Genomic DNA, 25,436 nt, shown 5'->3' on the forward strand with positions numbered 1-25,436 from the left:
CCTTCCATGCAGCCATCTTGACTCCGCTTCCCTCTTTTTATATCTTTTTGTATTTGATTTGCTAATATTTCATTGAGGATTTTTGCCTCAATGTTCATGAGAGATATTGTTCTGTAGTTTTCTTGTAATATTTTTGTCTGGTTTTAGTATTAGGATAATGCTGGCTGCGTGGAATGAGTTAGGAAATATTCCTTCCTCTTCTGTCCTCTTAAAAGAGATTGCAGAGAATTGGTATAATTTCTTCCTTAAAAGTTAAGTAGAATTCACCAGTGAACCCATCTGTACCTGGTGCTTTCTGTTTTGGAAGGATATTAATTATTGATTCAATTTCTTTAATTGGTATAGGCCTATTCAGATCATCTATTTCTTCCTGTGTGAGTTTTGACAGATTGTTTCTTTCAAGGAGTTGATCCATTTTGTCTAGGTCATCTAATTTGTGGACATAGAATTGTTCATAGCATTCCTTTGTTATCCTTCTAATTTCAGTGAGATCTGTAGTGGTGTCCCCTCTTTAATTTCTGATGTTGCTAATTTGTGTCTTCTCTTTTTTTCTTAGTTTGCATGGCTAGAGGCATAACAGTTTTATCAATCTTTTCAAAGAGCCAGGTTGTAGTTTTATTGATTTCTCTATTGATTTTCTGTTTTCAATTTCACCGATTTCTGCTCTAATTCTTATTATTTCTTTTCCTCCCCTTACATGGCATTTCATTTGCTCTCCTTTTTCTAGTTTCCCAAGGTGGAAACTTAATTTATTGACTGTAGATCTTTCTTTTCTAATATGTGCATTCAATATTATAAGTTTCCATCTAAGCACTGCTTATGCTACATTCTACACATTTTGATGTTTTGTTTTCATTTTTATTTACTCTAAAATATATTTTAATTTCTCTTGGGATTTCTTCTTTGACCCATGTGTTATTTAGAAATGTTTAATATCCACATAATTGGAGATTTTTCTATTACCTGTCTGTTACTGATTTTTAATTTAATTCCATTATGAGAACAGACATTATATTATTTCTATTCTTTTAAATTTGTTAGTTTCTGTTATGCCCCAGAATGTGGTTTATTTTGGTAAATGTTTCTTGTGAGCTTGAGAAGAATGTGTATTCTGCTTTTGTCAGATGAAGTAGACTGTAGATGTCAATTATATCCAGTTGATCGATAGTGTCATTGAGTTCAACTATGTCTTTACTGATTTTCTGACTGCTGGAACTGTCCATTTCTGAGAGAGGGATGTTGAAATTTCCAACTATAATAGTGGTTTCATCTATTTCTCTGCATTTCTATCAGTTTTTGCCTTATGTGGTTTGATGCTCTGTTGGTAGGTGTATACACACTAAGGATTATGTCTCCTTGGAGAACTGACTCCTTTATTATTATGTAATGATGCCTTTCTTAACCCTTGAAAAATTTCCTTACTTTGAAATCTGGTCTGTCTGAAATGAATATAAGTACTTCTACTTTCTTCTGATTAATATTAGCATGGTATATTTTTCTCCATCCATTTAATTTTAATCTATATGTAAAGTTAACTTCATAACTTTTTATAAGGACACAAAAGCTACATGGGTCTTAATACCAAAATCCATTAGAAGCAATGAGAATTACAATATAATTTTAATAGCATAACGTTTAATCACACAGTGTAGAACTACCAATGTTTCATTAGCATAATTTGCTGCAATGCCTATTAAATACCATAGACTTGAACTTTATAAACATGTGTACACCCTTAGTAAACTATTAAATTAAATTACATACTCAATAATTTTCCTCCTACATGGAGCCTTTTGTACACTCCTTCATTATTTATACAAAGTGTTGCAACTTTCCAAAATATCAGGCGTAGTCATATTCAAATATTAGATACAAAATGCATTCAAATATTAGATACAAAATGCATTCTAAACTCAAATAAGTAATACTTTTCAGCTTATCTGAGCATTGTTCACTCTATAAATTCTAATGTAAAGATAAATATAAATGTATGTAAAATATTTTCATATTTAAGAATATTAGAGTCAACTACTTGGTTATAAATTCTTCTTCATAAAGATTATCATGGTATTACTTGAAAGAAATTATTTATATGATAATATTTTTAGAATTATAAGTATTGTAAGTTTCTGTAGGATTGACAGAAGAAGATAAAGATACATTGTTAAACAAGATATCCTCCGGCCTTTCTTTAAGGGATTTAAAGATTAATGGGGAACTCATAAAAGTAAACACATAATGAAAGTCTTTAAAAAGTGCTATAGTTAGGGTTCTATGAGAACTCATAAGAGGGACACTCCAATGCCTGATGAATGAATACTTATATACTTCAACTTTAATGTGTATATTCAGTAGATTACTCACTTCTGGACATAATACTACTTGATGGAAAATTATGGTCTGAGGTAATCTGAAGATTTTGTATTTTACTTTTCACAAATGCATGATTTCAATTATTATTCCCAGAGGGTAAGTAGAACACAGAAAAGAATAAAACAGGAAAATTTAAACAATGCTTTAAGCTACCTGTTTCTCTATAGGGTACAATTAAAATACTTAGTATTCATCGGGTTATTATAGTTTGCCAGACAATGTAATGAGAACATTCCCTATCTTGGTTAATCCTCTCAACCTTATAAAGTACTATTTAACCCTATTAAAGTATTAGTAATATGCTCATCTTTTAGATGTGGAAACTGGGGTTTACAGTAGTCAAAGAATTTGCCCCAAGTCATAAAGCCAGAAGCTAAGCTTTCAACAACTGTGAATAGACCTCCTCTTATGGTGTAAGGAAAAACCATAAAGCATAGGGGGAGAGTGAGATTGGGGGATTTGGTGGAGTGGCAGGCAAGTTCAGTTATCCATTCTTTAGGCTATTTGTTATCACAGATCACTGCAGAGAATGCCTATGTTAAACATTGCTCTGCACACATAAGCCTCTCAGAAATCTTTCTAGCATCTGAAAATGTATGCAGAATGGAGAGCCCCTGCTATGAGTATCTGAGAGCATCCCAACATATGAAAGCAAATCACATAATTCTGTATCTAATTATTTAACATCAGGATAACCATTATTTACTATCACATAAGACACTAATGCATTTGCTTTTATATTTGTAAGTTGAACTTCTAATTTTCAACAGGGCTTGTACCTGACTGTTTTCATGATGGTATCCAATTCCGCAAATAAGATATTCTTTTACTTTGAAATCTCCCTCTTCAATTAATGGCTTCCTATTATAAAACTTTATCTAGGTCTTACTGGTGTACCTTGACTTCATTATATTAAACTGAGTCAAATGTCTGAAACTAAATTTACTGCTTTCTATGCTGAAATCAATTGATTACATAAAAGTCACTTGCCACAGTGGAATAAAGAGCATAATTCCATATTTGAAGGAGACCCTAAAACTACAATTCAAATGTTTTTAAAGAATTTAAACATTATTCCATAATTACAAGTGTATTTCCTAAAATTAATTTTAACTAATTAATTCTTGTGATGTACTTTATATAAACAATTAAAAAATTTCACTCTTGGACTAACTTAGTGGGAAAACATGTTCTAATTTTTAAGAGGCTTTATTGAAGGGTGCTTTTAGAAAAAGTGCAGAAGATGTAACTAAAATTAACTATTAACATTTTCTGGAGATCAAGGGGAACCAACTTAGAAGACTATAACTTTGCTTAAATTTAGCACCATTTGTATACATTTTAAAAATTGACATGCTACAGTTTTTAAAAATAGTTTTTTTCTCTAGCATCTATTCTTCATTTCTTCCTATAGTGCAAAAACTTATCCCTGCCCCCAAAAAAGATTACAAACGCGCACATGTGCGTAACAAAGAGGTTTGACTATGGGACATTTCCTTGTTAAAAAGATGTCTCAAAGGTAGAGAAAATCCTGAATTTGGTTAAGTGATTGAAGTAAACATAAGAGAGAGTCACGAGTACATTTTTACAAAGGCCCAAGACGGGTGTGATCGTTCCCAGGACAATGATTAAACTAAGTCTAACAAAGATAAAGGGTAGATCCTGGAGCACGATGCCCAGGGAATTCAGAAGCGGGTTCTGGGGAGTCAGTATCATTCGAAGAAGAGAAATGAAACTGAAGATGTAGACGGGGTAGACCCAGCCTGACTTGTACACGTCGTGGTGCCCGGCCACCCGCACCATCTCTATGGTGTCGGACCACAGCAGAAAGCTCCAGAGGAAGATCTCAGAGCGCACGTCCCGCTGTGACATCGTTCTCAGGACTCCCTGCTCGAAGGTGGGCTCCTGGGGTCCCTCCAGCTCAGGAGTGGAGCCCCCTGTGGTGGCTCCTGGCAGCCGCGGCAGGCGGGTGCTCCCGGCTGGCTGTGAAGGTGTCAGGTTTTCTTCATTTTGCCTCAATTCAAGCGTAACAGTTTTTATTTGCCACAAACTGGTCATGTGGATGTGCCTGTCTTCGTTACCTGCAATAAATTGATTTATTTACATTTTAACTTTAAATTTTTATTTAGAATTTAACTTTTCTTCTAATTTTATTTACATTTAAATTTTAAATTTTTTATTTAAATTTTAAATTTTTATTTAGAATTTAACTTTTCTTTCAATTTCATTAAAATGTAAAATTTTAATTGTTATTTAAATTAAATCTTAATTGTTATTTAAGTTTAAATTTAAATTTCATTAAAATGTAAAATTTTAATTATTTAAATTAAAATTTAATTGTTATTTAAATTAAATTTTAAATTTTATTTAACTGTGAGTTTTAAAATTTTTATTTAAAGTGAGATATTTAAATTGTTTATGTAAATTTAAATTTTTATTTAAATTTAAAAATGAAATTTAAGTGTTCTCTTATTTGAGGTCTGTTTCACACATGGAATTTCAAGATAGCAATGAGTAGCACAGCGCAAAAAATACAGAGGCGGAGAAGGCTCTTTGTGTCTTTGTACTTCCCTGGGTATGGATCCTAAGTCATTTTTACCATTTCAGAATAACAGCCATTACTGGTTACTGAGTTAAGTAAGCACTTTCACACATTATCTCATTTAATCCTCAGAAAAAAAGTTGAGAGATAGGGATTACTATCCCATTCGATAAATATGAAATTGGAGTACAAGAGGTGAAATGATGCCCAAATTCAAATACACAGTTAGGAAGGGGCAGAGCTGGAATTCACACCCAGACTTGTTTGACCCCAGTTGACAATCCCTTAACTTTATGGCTGCTAGCACTTTCTAGAGGCAATACATCACATGCTAATTATAAAACAGACACGTATCATAAAATCAAATGAATCAAAATTCAATGGTCCAATCTTATTTTATAAGATGCCCACAGAGATCACTACAACCCAGATCGCCAAGCTTAGAGTCTGGTGCTAAGAGAGTCTTTTTTGAGCATGAGAGAGTCTTAGTGAAGGGTAACATTCTGTATCCAAGATTCTTAAGCTGTTCTTTCCCCCAGAGGTTTTGAACTCGTCAGTGCGATGGGTTAGACTAAAGTATCTCATTTGTGACCGTGAAGCTGTGGCTGGTCAACATGTCAGTCATCTGAATGAGTAGGGTGTTTCCTCATGAACATCATAGAGTGAGTGTGAGGTATGTGTGTGTGTGTGTGAGAGAGAGAGAGAGAGAGAGAGAGAGAAAGAGAAAGGGAGAGAGAGAGAAAGAGAACGTGTGTGCCTCTCCGTATACACATGGGTGTTGAGGTTGGGGTTATGAAGGAAGCTCAAATCTCAGAACTTACTAACTGTTGATGGTATGATTTTTCTACACGAAAGGACTAGCACATTATTTTCCAAATATTTGAACACTTAAGCACCGTTTTCGTTGCTAAGAATTTCTCAGGTCTTGACAAAGTTTACTCAGCAAATGTGCTGAGCTGCCACATTACTTGATAAGACAAAATTTAAAGGGAGTCATTAGATGGAATAGCTCTAAAGGTTAAAGACACAAAGTCAATAAAAGTTGTTGAGATGTATTGAGCTGAAGTGAAAACATTTTAAAACAAATAAGTTATTATGATTAATGACTAATAAAAGGCTTGATTACTATAAGTAGGAGTTGTTTAAAGGACAAACCTCAGTTTTCTTTCTATACAATTATTTTTAAATTTTAAGTGTGAATTGAGTACATTTATCAACTAAAAAAATAATTAAATTCTTGATGAGATATTATTTACTTCTGGTATGAATCATTCATAAATAAATGTTAGGAACCATGACCCTTAGAAACTTCCTTATCAGACTTAGATGTCACAGTGGCATGAGTAGGAATCATTTTTTTAATTGGAATATAGTTGATTTATAATGTTTTGTCAGTTCAGGTGTACAGCAAAGTGATTCAGTTATATATATATATATATATATATATATATATATATATATATATATTCATTCCTTTTCAGATTCTTTTCCCATATAGGTTATTACAGAATATTGAGTAGAGTTCCCTGTGCTCTAGTAGGTCCCTGTGCTCAGTAGGTCCTTGTTAGTTATCTATTTTATATACAGTAGTGTGTATCTGTTAATCCCAATTTCATAATTTATCCCTTTCCCCTACGTTTCCCTTTTGGTAACCATAAGTTTGACTTTGAGATCTGTGAGTCTGTTTCTGTTTCGTAAATAAGTTCATTTGTGTCATTTTTAAAATTAGATTCCACACATAAGTGATATCATATGACAACAGAATATTACTCAGCCATAAAAAATAAATTAAAAAAAAGAAAAAAATAATGCCATTTGCAGCAACATGGATGGACCTAGAGATTATCATACTTAATGAAGTAAGTCAGACAGAGAAAGGAATCATTCTGATAAATTACATTCAAGAGAGAAAAATATATGCTAATTACTATTATTTTAACAATCATAATATCATCTGTTTTAAAACTCAGATGCTCACTTGCATCAATTGTATCTCTTATTTTACCAAAAAAAAAATCAATATAGAAAATACGTTTCTTAGAGTGTGTCATGTCTTAGAGCACTCTCCTTCACCTCTCGTAGTAGATCAAGGTGTTCAAATGAAAATCCAAATTCCTTTGTCGATATGAGGAACAAAGCATATAATTTGGGATCTTGAGGATGACTGCAAATTCAGCATTGTTTCAAAGCCAGGAAGTGCAATCTAAGAAGTGACACATTAACATTTTTTAAACAGTCATTGAGAGTCGCAATATCTGAGGATAAGAGCTGTTGGTACAAACAACGAATTCTTAGCTAGGGTTCAGTTTTAATGAAATACAAAAGCCCTAATCCACGTGTATTTGGTAAAATAATCCTCATATTTCTCCACGGCTCATTAAGGACTAGTTTAGATTTGGGGACTAGTTTAGGGTTTCTGCTGTCCTCTTTCCAAGTAAGAAGCATTATAACTATGAGCTGGAAAGCTCTCCTGGCCTCCCAAAGGGCAGGGTAGAGCTGAGGATGTCAAGAATTCATTTGGTCATTAGAACAGACCAGCAAGTTTATCCTCCAGTCACATAAACCTTCATGTATTCAATACTATTCCCTTCAGCTCCATGATTAGTTTCCCTCCAAATTATTATTTTTAAAATTTCCACTTATAGCTGGAATTCTTTTTATTGCTGCTGTTAGTTGTCAGGGTTCTATTTGAGGAAAATTATATTTATTTGTGCAAAATCTGTAAAAGATATTAACACAAAGAGCGCAATCTACTCACTTCCTTAAAGGCTCACATTGCCCTGTAAAAAGTAAAGGACTTCCCTGGTCTGCCTGCCAATGCAGGGGACACAGGTTCGAACCCTGGACCGGGAAGATCCCACATGCCACGGAGCAACTAAGCCCGTGCGCCACAACTACTGAGCCTACTCTCTAGAGTCCGAGAGCCACAAGTACTGAGCTGGCATGCCACAACTACTGAAGCCCGTGTGCCTAGAAGCCCGTGCTCCACAACAAGAGAAGCCACTGCAATGAGAAGCCCATGCACCGCAACGAAGAGTAGCCCCCGCTCGCCACAACTAGAGAAAGCCCGTGCACAGCAATGAAGACCCAACACAGCCAAAAAATTAATTAATTAATTAATTAAAAAAGAAAGAAATACAACATATACAAAATAAAAAGTAAAAATAGCAGGCCTGCTGCGTAGTTCCCCACGGCTGATGCCAGCTGCCAAAACAACTTTTTATCCTCACCGTGCACGTCAAATAATTAAGGAAATGCAATTTTGATAACAGATAAATGTTTAAGTAGGTAACTCATACCTCTTTTGCTTTATTATTTCTTCATACTGATGTATTTCTATCTCTAACTTGTTCCCCAAAAGTTTTAGATCACTTACAGGGAAAATGTAAGTACAACATAACAAATCAGTAGTGAGGAATTTTCTAGAGTGAGCATGTAAGCCTCTTGCAAAAAGAAAAAGAAAGCAATAAAAGTTATTTAAATAAAAAGAGAGCAAAAAGAGAGAGGAGAACCACAAAAAAGGGTACCTAAAAACAAGACAGGAATGACACTGCTACTAAAAATGCACTTTTTAAATGAAATCAACATTGTAATTTTATTCATTCAAAAATTTCACCGTATAAAGGCAACTTGGAAAAGGGAAATCTCAGCTTAGGGGTAAAATGGCCTTTTTGAGGGGGAAGAGGGCTGGACTCAAGTGCCAACAGCAGGCGAGTGCTAGGTAGCGCCGTTAGTAGGGGGACAGGCTTCAAAACTGCCTCTCCAAACAACAGCTTCAAAACCACTCCTGACGGGGGCTTCCCTGGTGGTCCAGTGGTTAAGACTTCACCTTCCACTGCAGGGGGCACAGGTTCGATCCCTGGTTGGGGAGCTAAGATCCCCACATGGCGCAGCCAAAAGACTGCTCCTGATGTTGGTTAAGGGCTAGAACACTTGGACACCCAAGCTGTCTGCTGTTAGCAGACACACTGTAGAGTGCTGTTCCAAGCTTAGGCTGGGCATTGAGAATGATGCAGCGGATAATGTCTCCGCCTTCACCACTCCATCCCCTGGATCTGGGAAGTGACAGTTAAGCAGAGACTGAAGAATAAATAGGAATGAATTATGTGAGAATGAAGAAAGGAACTTTCCAGGTGGTAGGGAGAGTAGGTGTAAAGCTCCTTCAGCTAAAATGAGCTGAAAGGAGGAGAGCGTGGTGAGGGGCTGGGGGTGGGGCAAGAGAGGGAAGAAGAGGAGAGAAGCTAAGACTTACTAAGTGTCTTCTCCATATCTAAGCCCTTTCTATGCATCCATTCACTTCATCCTTAGAAAAACTCTATGACGTGGCTAACAAAGGGGAAAGGTGTGGGGGGAGATAAATTAGGAATATGAGATTAACAGATACAAACTACTATATATAAAATAGATAAGCAGTAAGGATTTACCGTAGAGCACAGGGAACTATATTCAACATCTTATAATAACCTATTACAGAAAAGAATCTGAAATATATACAATATATATAACTGAATCGCTTTGCTATACACCTGAAACTAACAAAATATTATAAATCAACTATACTTCAATATAATAATAATAATAAAAAACCTCTATGATGTAGATACTATTATGTTCCCATTTTAAAGATGAGTAAACTAAGGCAGAGGGATATTAAGGATTGTTTCCAGGGTCACACAGCGAGCAAGGAGAGGGATGGAGCATGAACCTCAGACCCTTAAGCACTAGACAACACTGTCCGTGGCAAAGCCAGATGATGTAGAGCTTACGGGCCAAGGTTTTGGACTTGATTCTAAGTTGACTCTAAGTTCACCAAAGATGAGGACAATGCAGGGCACGGGAGCTAGAGAGGACCTGGGGATTCATCAAAGACGCTCTTGAGGCCATCAAGGCAGCTGATGTGAAATGAGGTTGTTACTCAACTCACAGCAACCAGAAGATCAAATTAAAGACTCATTCAGAAAAAGTATGACTAGTCTTGATGCACAGTCCCCAAAATCAATTTTTCCCTGAGAGGAAAATGGTCTAGAGAAAGAAAAATGCTAATGATTTAAATATAACATGCTGAGAGAAAAAAAAAAATCTGGAATAGAAGACAAGTCACAGTCTTATGAAAAATTTTTAAAAAGCATATGAAGCACACAAAGCACTTTCAGTCATAGTACTTTTAGAGATTAAAGAAATAATAAGGAGGACCTTCAAGATGGCAGAGGAGTAAACCGTGGAAATCACCTTCCTCCACAAAAATACATCTACATGTGGAACAATGCCTACAGAACACCTACTGAAGACTGGCAGAAGACCTCAGACTCCCCAAAAGGCAAGGAACTCCCCACGTACCTGGGTAGGGCAAAAGAAAAAAGAAAAAACAAGGACAAAAGAATAGGGATGGGACCTGCCCCTCTGGGAGGGAGCTGGGAAGGAGGAAAGGTTACCACACACTAGAATAGAAGCCCCTGCACTGGTGGAGATGGGGGGTGGGCGGGGGTGGGAAGCTTCGGAGCCACGGAGGAGAGCTCAGCAACAGGGGTGCGGAGGGCAAAGTGGAGAGGTTCCCGCACGGAGGATCAGTGCCGACCAGCACTCACCAGCCCGAGAGGCTTGTCTGCTCACCCGCCGGGACGGGCGGGGGCTGGGAGCTGAGGCTCAGGCTTCGGTCGGATCGCAGGGAGAGGACTGGGGTTGGCTGTGTCAACACAGCCTGGAGGGGGATAGTGCGCCACGGCTAGCCGGGAGGGAGTCCGGGGAAAAGTCTGGAGCTGCTGAACAGGCAAGACACCATTGTTCCGGGGTGCGTGAGGAGAGGGGATTCAAAGTGCCGCCTAAATGAGCTCCAGAGACGGGCGCGAGCCGCGGCTATCAGCGCGGACCACAGAGACGGGCATGGGACGCTAAGGCTGCTGCTGCCGCCACCAGGAAGCCTGTGTGCGAGCCCAGGTCACTCTCCACACCTCCCCTCCCAGGAGCCGGTGCAGCCCGCCACTGCCAGGGTCCTGTGATCCAGGGACAACTTCCCCGGGAGAACGCACGGCACGCCGCAGGCTGGTGCAACGTCACACCGGCCTCTGCCGCCGCAGGCTCGCCCCACATCCGTACCCCTCCCTCCCCCCGGCCTGAGTGAGCCAGAGGCCCCGAATAAGCTGCCCCTTTAACCCCGTCCTGTCTGAGTGAAGAACAGATGCCCTCAGGCAAACTACACGCCGAGGCGGGTCCAAATCCAAAGGTGAACCCCAGGAGCTGTGCGAACAAAGAAGAGAAAGGGAAATTCCTCCCAGCAGCCTCAGGAGCAGCGGATTAAATCTCCACAGTCAACCTGATGTACCTGCATCTGTGGAATACCTGAATAGACAACGAATAATCCCAAATTGAGGAGGTGGACTTTGGGAGCAACTGTAGACTTGGGGTTTGCTGTATGCGACTGACTAGTTTCTGATTTATATGTTTATCTTAGTTTAGTTTTTAGCACTTGTTATCATTGGTGGATTTGTTTATTGGTTTGGTTGCTCTCTTATTATGTTAATTGCTTTTTTATTTTTTTTTAATAACTTTTATTTTATTTATTTATTTATTTTTTTCTCCCTTTTCTTCTGAGCCATGTGGCTGACAGGGTCTTGGTGCTTCGGCGGGGTGTCAGGCCTAGGCCTTGGAGGTGGGAGAGCCGAGTTCAGGATATTGGTCCACCAGAGACCTCCCAGCCCCACGTAATATCAATTGGCGAGAGCTCTCCCAGAGATCTCCATCTCAATGTTAAGATCCAGCTCCACTCAACAACCAGCAGGCTACAGTGCTGGACACCCCATGCCAAGCAACTAGCAACACAGGAACACAACCCCACCCATTACCAGAGAGGATGCCTAAAATCATAATAAGGTCAGAGACACCCCAAAACACACCACCAAACTCGGACCTGCCCACCAGAAAAACAAGCTCCAGCCTCATCCACCAGAACAAAGGCACCAGTCCCCTCCACCAGGGAGCCTACACAACCCACTGAACCAACCTTACCCACTGGGGGCAGACACGAAAAACAACAGGAACTATGAACCTGCAGGCAGTGAAAAGGAGACCCCAAACACAGTAAGTTAAGCAAAATGGGAAGAGAGAGAAACATGCAGCAGATGAAGGAGCAAGGTAAAAACCCACCAGACCAAACAAATGAAGAGGAAATAAGCAGTCTACCTGAAAAAGAATTCAGAGTAATGATAGTAAAGATGATCCAAAATCTTGGAAATAGAATGGAGAAAATACAAGAAACGTTTAACAAGGACCTATAAGAACTAAAGAGCAAACAATGATGAACAACACAAAAAATGAAATTAAAAATTCTCTAGAAGGAATCAATTAGCAGAATAACTGAGGCAGAAGAACGGATAAGTGACCTGGAAGATAAAATAGTGGAAATAACTACCACAGAGCAGAATAAAGAAAAAAGAATGAAAAGAATTGAGGACACTCTCAGAGACCTCTGGGACAACATTAAATGCACCAGCATTCAAATTATAGGGGTCCCAGAGGAAGAAGAGAAAAAGAAAGGGACCGAGAAAATATTTGAAGAGATTACAGTTGAAAACTTCTCTAATATGGGAGAGGAAATAGTCAATCAAGTCCAGGAAGTGCAGAGAGTCCCATACAGGATAAATCCAAGGAGAAGCACGCCAAGACACATATTAATCAAACTATCAAAAATTAAACACAAAGAAAAATATTAAAAGCAGCACAGGAAAAGCAACAAATAACATACAAGGGAATCCCCATAAGGTGAACAGCAGATCTTTCAGCAGAAGCTTTGCAAGCCAGAAGGGAGTGGCAGGACATACTTAAAGTGATGAAAGGGAAAAAGCTACAACCCAGATTACTGTACCAAGCAAGGATCTCATTCAGATTCGACAGAGAAATTAAAACCTTTACAGACAAGCAAAAGAAGAGAATTCAGCACCACCAAACCAGCTTTAAAACAAATGCTAACAGAACTTCTCTAGGCAGGAAACACGAGAGAAGGAAAAGACCTACAATAACAAACCCAAAACAATTAAGAAAACGGTAATAGGAACATAACATATCGATAATTACCTTAAATGTAAACACATTAAATACTCCAACCAAAAGACATAGAGTGGCTGAATGGATCCAAAAACAAGACCCATATATATGCTGTTTACAAGAGACACACTTCAGACCTAGGGACACATACAGACTGAAAGTGAGGGGATGGAAAAAAGATATTCCATGCAAATGGAAATCAAAAGAAGGCTGGAGTAGCAATTCTCCTATCAGACAAAATAGACTTTAAAATAAAGACTATTACAAGAGACAAAGAAGGACACTACATAATGATCAAGGGATCAATCCAAGAAGATATAACAATTGTAAATATTTATGCACCCAACATAGGAGCACCTCAATACATAAGGCAAATGCTAACAGCCATAAAAGGGGAAATCAACAGTAACACAAGCATAGTAGGGGACTTTAACACCCCACTTTCACCAATGGACAGATCAAACAAAATGAAAATAAATAAGGAAACACAAGTTTTAAATGATACATTAAACAAGATGGACTTAATTGATATTTATAGGACATTCCATCCAAAAACAACAGAATACACTTTCTTCTCAAGGGCTCATGGAACATTCTACAGGATAGATCATAGCTTGGGTCACAAATCAAGCCTTGGTAAATTTAAGAAAACTGAAATCGTATCAAGTATCTTTTCTGACCACAATGTTATGACACTAGGTATCAATTACAGGAAAAAAACCTGTAAAAAATACAAACACATGGAAGCTAAACAATACGCTACTAAATAACCAGGAGATCACTGAAGAAATCAAAGAGGAAATAAAAAAAATATCTAGAAACAGATGACAGTGAAAACACGATGGCCCAAAACCTATGGGGATGCAGCAAAAGCAGTTCTAAGAGGGAAGTTTATAGCAATAAAATCCTACCTCAAGAAACAAGAAACATCTCAAATAAACAACCTAATCTTACACCTAAAGCAATTAGAGACAGGAGAACAAAAAAAACCCCCAAAGTTAGCAGTAGGAAAGAAATCATAAAGATCAGATCAGAAATAAATGTAAAAGAAATGAAGGAAATGATAGCAAAGATCAATAAAACTAAAACCTGGTTCTTTGAGAAGATAAACAAAATTGATAAACCACTGGCCAGACTCATCAAGAAAAAAAGGGAGAAGACTCAAGTCAACAGAATTAGAAATGAAAACGGAGAAGTAACAAAAAACACTGCAGAAATACAAAGGATCATAAGAGATTACTACAAGCAACTCTATGCCAATAAAATGGACAACCTGGAAGAAATGGACAAATTCTTAGAAAAGCACAACCTTCTAAGACTGAACCAGGAAGAAACAGAAAATATAAACAGACCAATCACAAGCACTGAAATTGAAACTGTGATTAAAAATCTTCTAACAAACAAAAGCCCAGGTCCAGATGGCTTCACAGGCGAATTCTATCAAACATTTAGAGAAGAGCTAATACCCATCCTTCTCAAACTCTTCCACAATATAGCAGAGGGAGGAACATTCCCAAACTCATTCTACAAGGCCACCATCACCCTGATACCAAAACCAGACAAAGATGTCACAAAGAAAGAAAACTACAGGCCAATATCACTGATGAACATAGATGCGAAAAACCTCAACAAAATACTAGCAAACAGAATCCAGCAGCACATTAAAAGGATCATACACCATGATCGAGTGGGGTTTATCCCAGGAATGCAAGGATTCTTCAGTATATGCAAATTAATCAATATGATACACCATATTAACAAACTGAAGGATAAAAACCATATGATCATCTCAATAGCCGCAGAAAAAGCTTTCGACAAAATTCAACACCCATTTATGATAAAAACTCTCCAGAAAGTAGGCATAGAGGGAACTTACCTCAACATAATAAAGGCCATATATGACAAACCCACAGCCAACATTGTCCTCAATGGTGAAAAACTGAAACCATTTCCACTAAGATCAGGAACAAGACAAGGTTGCCCACTCTCACCACTATTATTCAACATAGTTTTGGAAGTGTTAGCCACAGCAATCAGAGAAGAAAAAGAAGTAAAAGGAATCCAAATCAGAAAAGAAGAAGTAAAGCTGTCACTGTTTGCAGGTGACATGATACTATACATAGAGAATCCTAAAGATGCTACCAGAAAACTACTAGAGCTAATCAATGAATTTGGTAAAGTAGCAGGATACAAAATTAATGCACAGAAATCTCTTGCATTTCTATATACTAATGATGAAAAAATCTGAAAGTGAAATTAAGAAAACACTTCCGTTTACCACTGCAACAAAAAGAATAAAATATCTAGGAATAAACCTACCTAAGGAGACAAAAGACCTGTATGCAGAAAACTATAAGACACTGATGAAAGAAATTAAAGATGATACAAATAGATGGAGAGATATACCATGTTCTTGGATTGGAAGAATCAACATTATGAAAATGACTCTACTACCCAAAGCAATCTACAGATTCAATGCAATCCCTATCAAACTACCAATGGTATTTTTCACAGAACTAGAACAAAAAATTTCACAATTTGTATGGAAACACAAAGGACCCCGAATAGCCAAAGCAATCTTGAGCACGAAAAATGGAGCTGGAGGAATCAGGCTCCCTGACTTCAGACTATATTACAAAGCTACAGTAATCAAGATAGTTTGGTACTGGCACAAAAACAGAAATATAGATAGATGGAACAGGACAGAAAGCCCAGAGATAAACCCACACACATATGGTCACCTTATCTTTGATAAAGGAGGCAAGCATATAAAGTGGAGAAAAGACAGCCTCTTCAATAAGTGGTGCTGGGAAAACTGGACAGGTACATGTAAAAGTATGAAATTAGAACACTCCCTGACACCATACACAAAAATAAACTCAAAATGGATTAAAGACCTAAGTGTAAAGCCAGACACTATCAAACTCTTAGAGGAAAACATAGGCAGAACACTCTATGACATAAATCACAGCAAGATCCTTTTTGACCCAGCTCCTAGAGAAATGGAAATAAAAACACAAATAAACAAATGGGACCTAATGAAACTTAAAAGCTTTTGCACAGCAAAGGAAACCATAAACAAGATCAAAAGACAACCCTCAGAATGGGAGAAAATATTTGCAAATGAAGCAACTGACAAAGGATTAATCTCCAAGATTTACAAGCAGCTCATGCAGCTCAATAACAAAAAAACAAAAAACCCAATCCAAAAATGGGCAGAAGACCTAAATAGACATTTCTCCAAAGAAGATATACAGATTGCCAACAAACACATGAAAGAATGCTCAACATCATTAATCATTAGAGAAATGCAAATCAAACTACAATGAGATATCATCTCACACCGGTCAGAATGGCCAGCATCAAAAAATCTAGAAACAATAAATGCTGGAGAGGGTGTGGAGAAAAGGGAACACTCTTGCACTGTTGGTGGGAATGTAAATTGATACAGCCACTATGGAGAACAGTATGGAGGTTCCTTAAAAAACTAAAAATAGAACTACCATACAACCCAGCAATCCCACTACTGGGCATATACCCTGAGAAAACCATAATTCGAAAAGAGTCATGTACCAAAATGTTCATGGCAGCTCTATTTACAATAGCCAGGACATGGAAGCAACCTAAGTGTCCATCATCAGATGAATGGATAAAGAAGCTGTGGCACATATATACAATGGAATATTACTCAGCCATAAAAAGAAATGAAATGGAGGTATTTGTAGTGAGGTGGATGGAGTTAGAGTCTGTCATACAGAGTGAAGTAAGTCAGAAGGAGAAAAACAAGTACAGTATGCTAACACATATATATGGAATCTAAGGAAAAAAAAAAAAAGGTCATGAAGAACCTAGTGGCAAGACGGGAATAAAGACACAGACCTAGAGAATGGACTTGAGGATATGGGGAGGGGGAGGGGTGAGATGTGACAGGGTGAGAGAGTGGCATGGACATATATACACTACCAAATGTAAAATAGATAGCTAGTGGGAAGCAGCCGCATAGCACAGGGAGATCAGCTCAGTGCTTTGTGACCACCTAGAGGGGTGGGATAGGGAGGGTGGGAGGGAGGGAGATGCAAGAGGGAAGAGATATGGGAACATATGTATATGTATAACTGATTCACTTTGTTATAAAGCAGAAACTAACACACCATTGTAAAACAATTATACTCCAATAAAGACGTTTAAAAAAAAAAAACAAAAAAAAAACTGGCAAATGCTACTAATCAGGGCTTCCCCAGCTCCCCCACCAGTAGAGACAGTTGTTTAAACACTGACCAGCATACTATGCTCTGTGCTCAAAACTGTATGCAAGGTTTCATCAAATAATAATAATTAGTAATACTAATGAATTCAACCTATCATCAGTTCTGCAGGATCTCTTGGGCATACATTCTCAGCTGTGAGACAATTGTGACAACTTCCTTTAAAAAAGGCATTGTATTGTGATCCCGTAAATCCAAAAGCCCTCAGATTCAGTTCCAGTTCCCTGCTAGGCACTGCATAAATCTGACAAGAAATAAATTCATTTCTGAATTTTAGGCAATGTGAAATTCTAAGAGAATTCTTTTGTCTGAGGACACGGCAGGAAGGCTTGGTAGTTTAAAGACCATCTTTCCCTCTATAGATTCATCTAATACTGGACAAGAATTGCTAAAAACTGACAATATTATCGATTCTTAAAAATTCCATTTGTTAAGGTTGAGAAAACTTTCTTCATTTTCTAATCTTCAGCTTTTCATTTGGGATATTCTGGTCCTTCTCCTCTTTGATATGTGTTTATATCAGAGAATGTAATTAATTTATTTTTTAAATTTATCTTTTTACCCTTTTTTTTAACATCTTTATTGGAGTATAATTGCTTTACATTGTTGTGTTAGTTTCTGCTGTATAACAAAGTGAATCAGCTATACGTATACATCTATCCCCATATCCCCGCTCTCTTGTGTCTCCCTCCCACCCTCCCTATTCCACCCCTCTAGGTGGTCACAAAGCCCTGAGCTGATCTCCCTGTGCTATGGGGCTGCTTCCCACTAGCTATCTATTTTACATTTGGTAGTGTGTACATGTCAATGCCACTCTCCCACTTCGTCCCAGCTTACCCTTCCCCCTCCCTGTGTCCTCAAGTCCATTCTCTACCTCTGCATCTTTATTCCTGTCCTGCCCCTAGGTTCTTCAGAACCATTTTTTTTTTTTTTTGTAGATTCCATATATATGTGTTAGCATACGGTATTTATTTTTGAGAGAATGTAATTTAATTTACAGTACATAAGTAGAAAATTTATTTTTCTACATTTATATTAATATAGTATGTATACTATAATAATGATAATATGAATTATGCTAACAATGTAATAAGTATATAATATATAATATGTATATATTAATATATACAATAAATAATTCTAGATTTCAAAGTGGTTTGAAATTCCTCTAGTAGTTAAGTGCTTGGATATAGACCAGAGCTAGAAACCCCAGCGTGAGCCCAATCAGGGTGACAAAAATGGACACATGTGGGAATGAGCCTGATTTGTTGCCTTCAGAGCCCTTACCTCAGCTTTAATTATAGGTATTTGTTAGTGTCGTTCAGAAACGTGGTACCACACCCACTAGACGGTGAGCTCCATGCAGTGGGGGCTCTGCTTGTTTTCACCCACCATTTCACCCCCAGAGCCTAGTGGAGTGTCTGGTACGGAACAGATCCTCCATAAAGATTTGCCGCGTAAAAGATGGGAGGAATTCCTGTTCCGGAGACTATGAGCATGATGGAGCCACGCGCATTCTGGAGAAAAAAAAAATCTGCACTAAGGCAAGTAAGCCAAAGCGTCGAAACAAGGCTGAATAATACCCGCCCTCCCCCCAACCCCGGCCCCCATGCTCTCAATCCCCTCCCATCACAGGAAGACTTGGGAATCCTGCATAGACTATCCTCTGGCCTGGGTCCTAGATGGAGCCCTTTAAGCGAGACCACGGACTGATCTGGTAAAGAAGCCCTGAAAGGCATTTGGAGCTCCTGGCAGCGCAGCCTGGGGACCGTGCAGCTCAACGGTAAGGGAAGGCCACTGGCTGTGGGCCCAGCCGAGTGTGCGCATGCGCGGCGCGGCGCCTGCACGGCCCCTGGACTCGGGCCGGCACCCCCAGGCGTGGCTCAAGGGGTTCAAAAGCCTCCCGGGCCCTGGCAGCAGTAGGAGGCACCAGGCACGGGACGAAAGCGCCGATGCGTGGTTCCCAGAAGAAAGCGTTTGTGAGTTCACAGGAAGCATACTTTGGAACGGGGATCCCCAACACCCGGGCCACAGATGGGTCCAGGTCCTCGGCCTGTTAGGAACCGGGCCACACAGCAGGAGGTGAGCGGCGGGCGAGCGAGGGAAGCTTCATCTGCCGCTCCCCACGGGGCCGTGGAAAAACTGTCTTCCACCAAACCGGTCCCTGGTGCCAAAAAGGTTGGGGACCGCTGCTTTAGAACACCCATCCCACCTGAAATGGGGGGACTTGGGGGCCTAAAATCTCCCGTGAAAGCAGAGTCTGAGCACACTGGGGTCCCTATGCACTGGACGGTACCACTAATGTATACACGATGTAAACAAAAGGCTGTCTGGCCGTCAGCTCAGCAACCTGTGTCACTCTCTTCAGTCCTGCGCAAGGAAATCAAGATACTGAAAATCAGTGACCTATGCCTTTAATTTCTTGCTGGGGCCATAAAATTTTGTTGCTATTATAAAGTAATGCATGCTGAATTCTTTAGGTTCCCTTACTCTTAGAGTCCTTGAAAATATTTATTTTGAAAATATCTTGCAATTCTCAAAAATCTCACTTTATATATTAAAATTGTTCATACATTTTATTTCCTCCCTAGGAAAAAATTAACAATGAAATGCCAAATTGTTACAATCATGGAAAGCTGTCCTAATTAAAGGGAGTCCTAACTCAGTTCTGGCAGCACCTGATGCCCCATGCCTTTTGACACAGGGACCCACTGCAGTCTAGTTTCTGGCCCGGTCTACACTGTCCTAATCCTGACAGCTGGTCCCTCTTTAGAAGGTATAAATCAGAAATTCTACCCTTCTCTCACTCCCAGTCTGGTAAATGGCTACTTGTTTCTTGAGAAGGGGAAAAAATCCTAGAGCTGACATACTTTCCTGAAACTTCCTTCTTCTAAACAGCAAAGGGAGGGTTTAAAAGGAAATGCTCCCCCTTCTTGGCGTGGCCGCAAACACCGTTCCTCACACGTACTCTCTAACCACAGTGCAAAACACATAATGGAAACCCAGCCCACATACTGGGTTCAGATTGTATGATAAGCTTTTTCTGAAAAAGAAGCAAAGGGGGACTCAAAATGCCATTCATTTTATTCAGAGAAAAGTAGTGTCTCCCCCTTTTTTTTTTCTTTTACCTTCTGTGACGTCTCTTACACTTTATTTGGTTACAGAGTGATGAGTTCCATTCCAAGGAAATCTGGAAAGGAGGTTCCTTTAGGAATTTGGATTTCATCTCTCGGCTTTTAACTTGCTTTCGTCTCAGTTCCTAATGTATAATTAAAGGCTCTCAATCAAGGTGGGCATCAGAATTGCTTGGAGAACTTTAAAAAAATTACAGATGCCAGCCTTAAAACCTTGCATATCCTTTGAGCCCAAAGTCGCACACGGAGGCATTTCACCTAAAGAAATAATCACCTGTGCTGCCGGAGTCCCTGCAGCACTTGGTTCAAGTCTCTGAGGCTACACAGAAGGAACTGGAGTTCCTTCAGGGCCACTGAGAGCAGATTTAGTTGAAAACCTTACGCTGCACCTGTTACTGATGTGACGATGGAAACCGCCTCCTCTGCAGAGCTATGACGGTTTCCACTCAAACAGCCTGTCAATCTCACTTCTAGCCAGTCACGTCTGACTATGCAGATAGCCCTAATGTCGCCAAACCATCTTGCCACCCCCTTGGTACGACCCCCTGCGACCCCCTCTGTGTTTGTCCTTGTGAGCAGCCAGTCCATAATTGTCCCTTTCTTCTGGCAAGCGTTGTTGCCAAGGAGTCTGGGCATGTGCGGATACTCAGGGTCTTCTGAGGACACTGTCTATGGTCATCATCCTGACATCATTCGGCTGCCGTCCAGCAGCAGTTAACTCTGTCCCCAGCCTCTGCTTGGCTAGTTACCTCGCACAGTGGCTGATGACTCCCATACACAGCTCAGGGTCCCTGTAAACATAGACCCCCTGCACCATCCACACTTGTGTCCTCTAACCTGGCTTGTCTCCCCTGCCCAACTCAAACAAACACCACCTTACTCATCTTAACCACATCCTTGTCCTTTTCTTCTCAACCCTTCTCACTTCCGAACAAGTCATTAACAGTCGTGTTTACAATAGCTCAAAACTAGGGGGAAAATCTAGTTGTCCAACAATAAGTTAATAAGTCATGGCTCATTAATACACGGAAATATTTTTCAGCCAACAAAAATGATGCAGTGGAAGATGTAATAACAAGAAATATCCACCAATTTTTAACAAGAATGATACCCACCACATATTGTTGAGAAAAAAAAGTTATAAAGTAGGTTTTCTTAAGTAAAGAACACCCATCAAGATGCTATCAGTTATAGATCTCTAGTGTGTAGAACTCTGGTTGATTTCCATTTTCTTCTTTTTTGTTTATGTCTGATGATCCTTAAATAAATATGTATTATTTTGGAGAAACAGAAAACATTGGACATTTTAAAAATTCAAAAGTGGAATGTTAAAAATGTTATCTGGTTTTTGTACGTGTTGGGCCTCAAGCCTGTGTGTACTCCACCGGGATGATCCACCTCTGTCTGCAAAGCTGAATCGCATTGCAGAATTGCAAATTCCTAAAGGAACCTCTAATTGTATTAGATGGGACTGGATTGCGTTGCATCGTCTCATACCCCAGAGCAGCAACAGTCACAAGACCTTGGAGGGGGTCACATCTTTCTCTAGACTGTGCAGTGTCATCATGGGACTAATGGCTGGAGGTGCTGAGAATTGGCTGGATATAGGTACAGCCAACAACTCTAAATGAGGTCCTACGTTGATTTGCAGACATTTAGAAGAAGCATTTTTTCCAGTGAAATCTTACATAAAACACTAACTCCTAAGCAAACAAAAGTTGTGTTTCTCTGGTTGAAGAGTAGGAATTGGGGCATCCAGAGACCCCAGTTCAGCCTCCCCCTCCTGCTCTCCCCAGCTCCAGAAGATCTTTACAGTAGCTCTTGGAGCAGCTTTGGAGGTTTCCAAATTGACTATTTGAAAAGCAAACAGGAGCTGGTCTTAAGAAGGCAACTTCTGTTCCAGCGCTAGGTTTGCCCAGTCAGGGTGAGAAATGCAGCCGAAGTTATTTTTGCTTCCCAAACATGCCCATTTATTACATGGACACCTGAGTTTCTAGAGACCCAACCTTCCTTCTGTGGAGAAAGCTTTCTTCACCATGTCTGCCTACAAACTCCTACAAATTCCAGGTATTCCCCTTAGTCTTTTCTGACCTCCAGCACCTTAGATAAAATGAAGTTTGCCGTCACCTGGGGCCCTATAGTCCTTTAACCACGATACGCTATTATACCGCTTTGCAATATGGCGCCCAAGCTGGGTTCACGCTACTCTAATGAGTCCTGCAGGGAGGACTGAAAACTCACTTCCTAGCCACAGACTCCCTTAGCTGTCTGTCTGCAGTCACTGGTTTATACGGGAGTTAAGGAATCTTGGTGGGGGCAGGGAGGAGAATCTAACGGTGACCATGATTTGGGGTTCAGACAATAAAGGTGAGGCTGATGTAAGGAGAAACGATGAGGCTCCTCAGAAAAAAAGCCACTCCCAAAGAAGAAGGAGTCCAGCTCTACCAGAATCAGCCATAAGATCTAGTGGTAGGAGAGGAAACAGTGGTTTCCAGTGGATTGAACGGCCATTACTTGAAATCATTAAAGCCCAGACAGTCTGTGATTCCATATACATTCTGGGGATAAAAGGGTTGTGTTTCTAAGTGAAAATAGCTATTCCATGACTCTGTGTGGGACTTTTCTAGGAACGTAGAACTCAGGGGAGGGAAGTCAGTACTCCAATGGCAGAGGAAAGGTAATCAATTCAAAACACCAGCAGAACATCAAGCAATATCCCAGAGGCAAGAAACAGCAGTACTAAGGGTGCCTGGAGCAGAGTCGAGCAGGGGTGGTGGGAAAATAGCACACCAAGTTGTTTGAACATGAGAAAGACAGCTGAGAGGAAAGCAGGGGCAAGAGGATATTCAACAGTCTAGACCAACAAATGAGACCACGGGAGACCCATCTAGGGTCTCATTTAAAAATGGGAGAGAGGGGCTTCCCTGGTGGCGCAGTGGTTAAGAATCCACCTGCCAATGCAGGGGACATGGGTTCGAGCCCTGGTCCGGGAAGATCCCACATGCCACGGAGCAACTAAGCCTGTGTGCCACAGCTACTGAGCCAGCGCTCTAGAGCCTGTAAGCCACAACTACCGAGCCCATGAGCCACAGCTACTGGAGCCCGTGTTCTGCAATGAGAGGCCACCACAATGAGAAGCCCACACACCACAACTAAGAGTAGCCCCTGCTTGCTGCAACTAGAGAGAGCGCACGCGCAGCAACGAAGACCCAAAACGCAGCCAAAAAAATTTTAAAATGGGAGAGAGAACAATATGGGAGAGGAAGAGAAATGGAGGTCCAGTCACTAACAGGCTGGTATTGAGCTAGCAAAATTCAGATGGAAATGTAAAACTGTGTTCATTTGTACCCACACACTAGTAAGAGCAGGGGACATGCAGGCTATATATTGTATTCTTATTATTTGTTCTCATGACCGGGATTTGACACTATTAGGTGCTATGTGCATCTGTGAGATTGCCATGCCTCAGAGATCCTTGTTCCAAAAAATATTCCCAAGTGAGCCCCAGTCTACAGAAAATGATCCGCTTAAACGTTACGGCTTGGTAATCACTTGATACTTAGGTATTTCAGCTGGTAGTATGAAGTTAGCAGAAAGGATTCTTTGGGCCAGGAAAGATTGCTTTAAGCATATGTCAAATATAGAACTTTTATTTTTAAATTTAGAAGAAGAAAAGCTACACAAAGATCAAACTTTGGTAGCTTGGAATTAAGATAGTATAGTTAGGAGGGGGTGTGGGTGAGGATGGACTGGGAGTGTGGGGTTAGCAGATGCAAACTATTATATATAGAGAATGGATAAACAACAAGGTCTTACTGTACAGCACAGGGAACTCTATTCAATATGCTGTAATAAACCATCATGGAAAAGAATATATAAAAAAAGAATGTTTATATATGTACAACTGAACCCCTTCGCTGCACAGCAGAAATTAACACAGCATTGTAAATCAACTGTACTTCCATTAAGATTTTTTTTTAAATATATTGATGCAACAACAACAACAAAAGGTAGGGTAGTGCAAGTGTGTCCATAAATCCAAGCATTGTAGAGTACCTTAGTTTCATCTAGTATAAAGTGAAAACTGCTATAAGTTGACTAGTGTGGATGCATGTCAAACTATCTGGATAGCAAAGAAGAGAAGGTATTTCTTTCTGAACATTTTCTAAAGGGAGACAAATTATTCTAAACTTTGCTGTCACACACCCCTACCCTACTGCTTTGATTCTGAGGTAGCACATGCAGTGAAACTGTATTTATAGCATACTTGCTTATATTCAGATTTATGTATTATAATTTATGTTTATGAGTTTATGTATTAATTTACGTTCCAGAGGATAAATGAGAATACCCCATCGGTTAAAACTTCACAGAATTGATTTTATTAGTATGCCTGTTAAAATGAGTATAGGAGACTGAGTTCAAAGTTTGCACAAAAATTAAATACACATATAATTAATATTTACAAAGGTATTTTGAATGAATGCTAGTGTTTTAAAGTGTGATTTTAGTAAATGGTGGCGCTATTTAACCAGACATTAACCTTCCTAAGTTTGAGCAGAGACGAGCTCAAGAAGGAGGCACTTCAACTAAGAAGCAGCAATTGAACAAGATGTTCTAGAGTCTTCTCCCCAAGACTGACTTCTTCCTTGTGATTCCCAAGAATATACATGTGCATTTTTTAAAAGAGAACTTTCACTAAAAACTTAGCAACTTCACATTAACATGGAAAATACAGACTCATTAAAAACAGTCCAATTTCAAAATGGGCTTGTGTCATTAAGGAGTCTACAGAAGTAGTAAAGGGTTTGGCGATTCCCAAATATCCTCAGTTTAAGACAAACACACTTGTCTGTGGAGGGCAGATGTACCTTGGGAGTACCTTTTCTTCAACAGACTCATTGGCTGCCATCTTCTCTACCTTGTCACCTGTGTTATGTTAAATTTAACAGTCTATCATCCGCCACCCAAGGGCAAAGTGCAAAATATGAAGCTCAGAGTCTCAGGTTTCCTGGTGGCCTCCAACTCAGTTTTGCTTTTCAATCTGAGGAGCAAGAGTGACTGGAGGGGTGATGGCTCATAAGA

At 39.5% G+C, this 25,436-nt stretch overlaps 1 protein-coding gene across 1 annotated transcript in view; it reads right to left on the reverse strand.

The window, feature by feature from the left end:
- Nucleotides 1-3,862: 3,862 nt before the first annotated feature.
- TMEM236 (transmembrane protein 236) overlaps nt 3,863-25,436 on the reverse strand; it is a 37,837-nt gene continuing 16,263 nt past the window's right edge. The window contains exon 4 of the mRNA XM_059915266.1: nt 3,863-4,454. Coding sequence (XP_059771249.1) covers nt 3,874-4,454 — 581 coding nt within the window. The 3' untranslated portion in view covers nt 3,863-3,873. The remainder of the gene's footprint in view (nt 4,455-25,436) is intronic.

Source organism: Balaenoptera ricei, chromosome 2 (assembly GCF_028023285.1).
Source record: "Balaenoptera ricei isolate mBalRic1 chromosome 2, mBalRic1.hap2, whole genome shotgun sequence".
Classification (NCBI taxonomy): domain Eukaryota; kingdom Metazoa; phylum Chordata; class Mammalia; order Artiodactyla; family Balaenopteridae; genus Balaenoptera; species Balaenoptera ricei.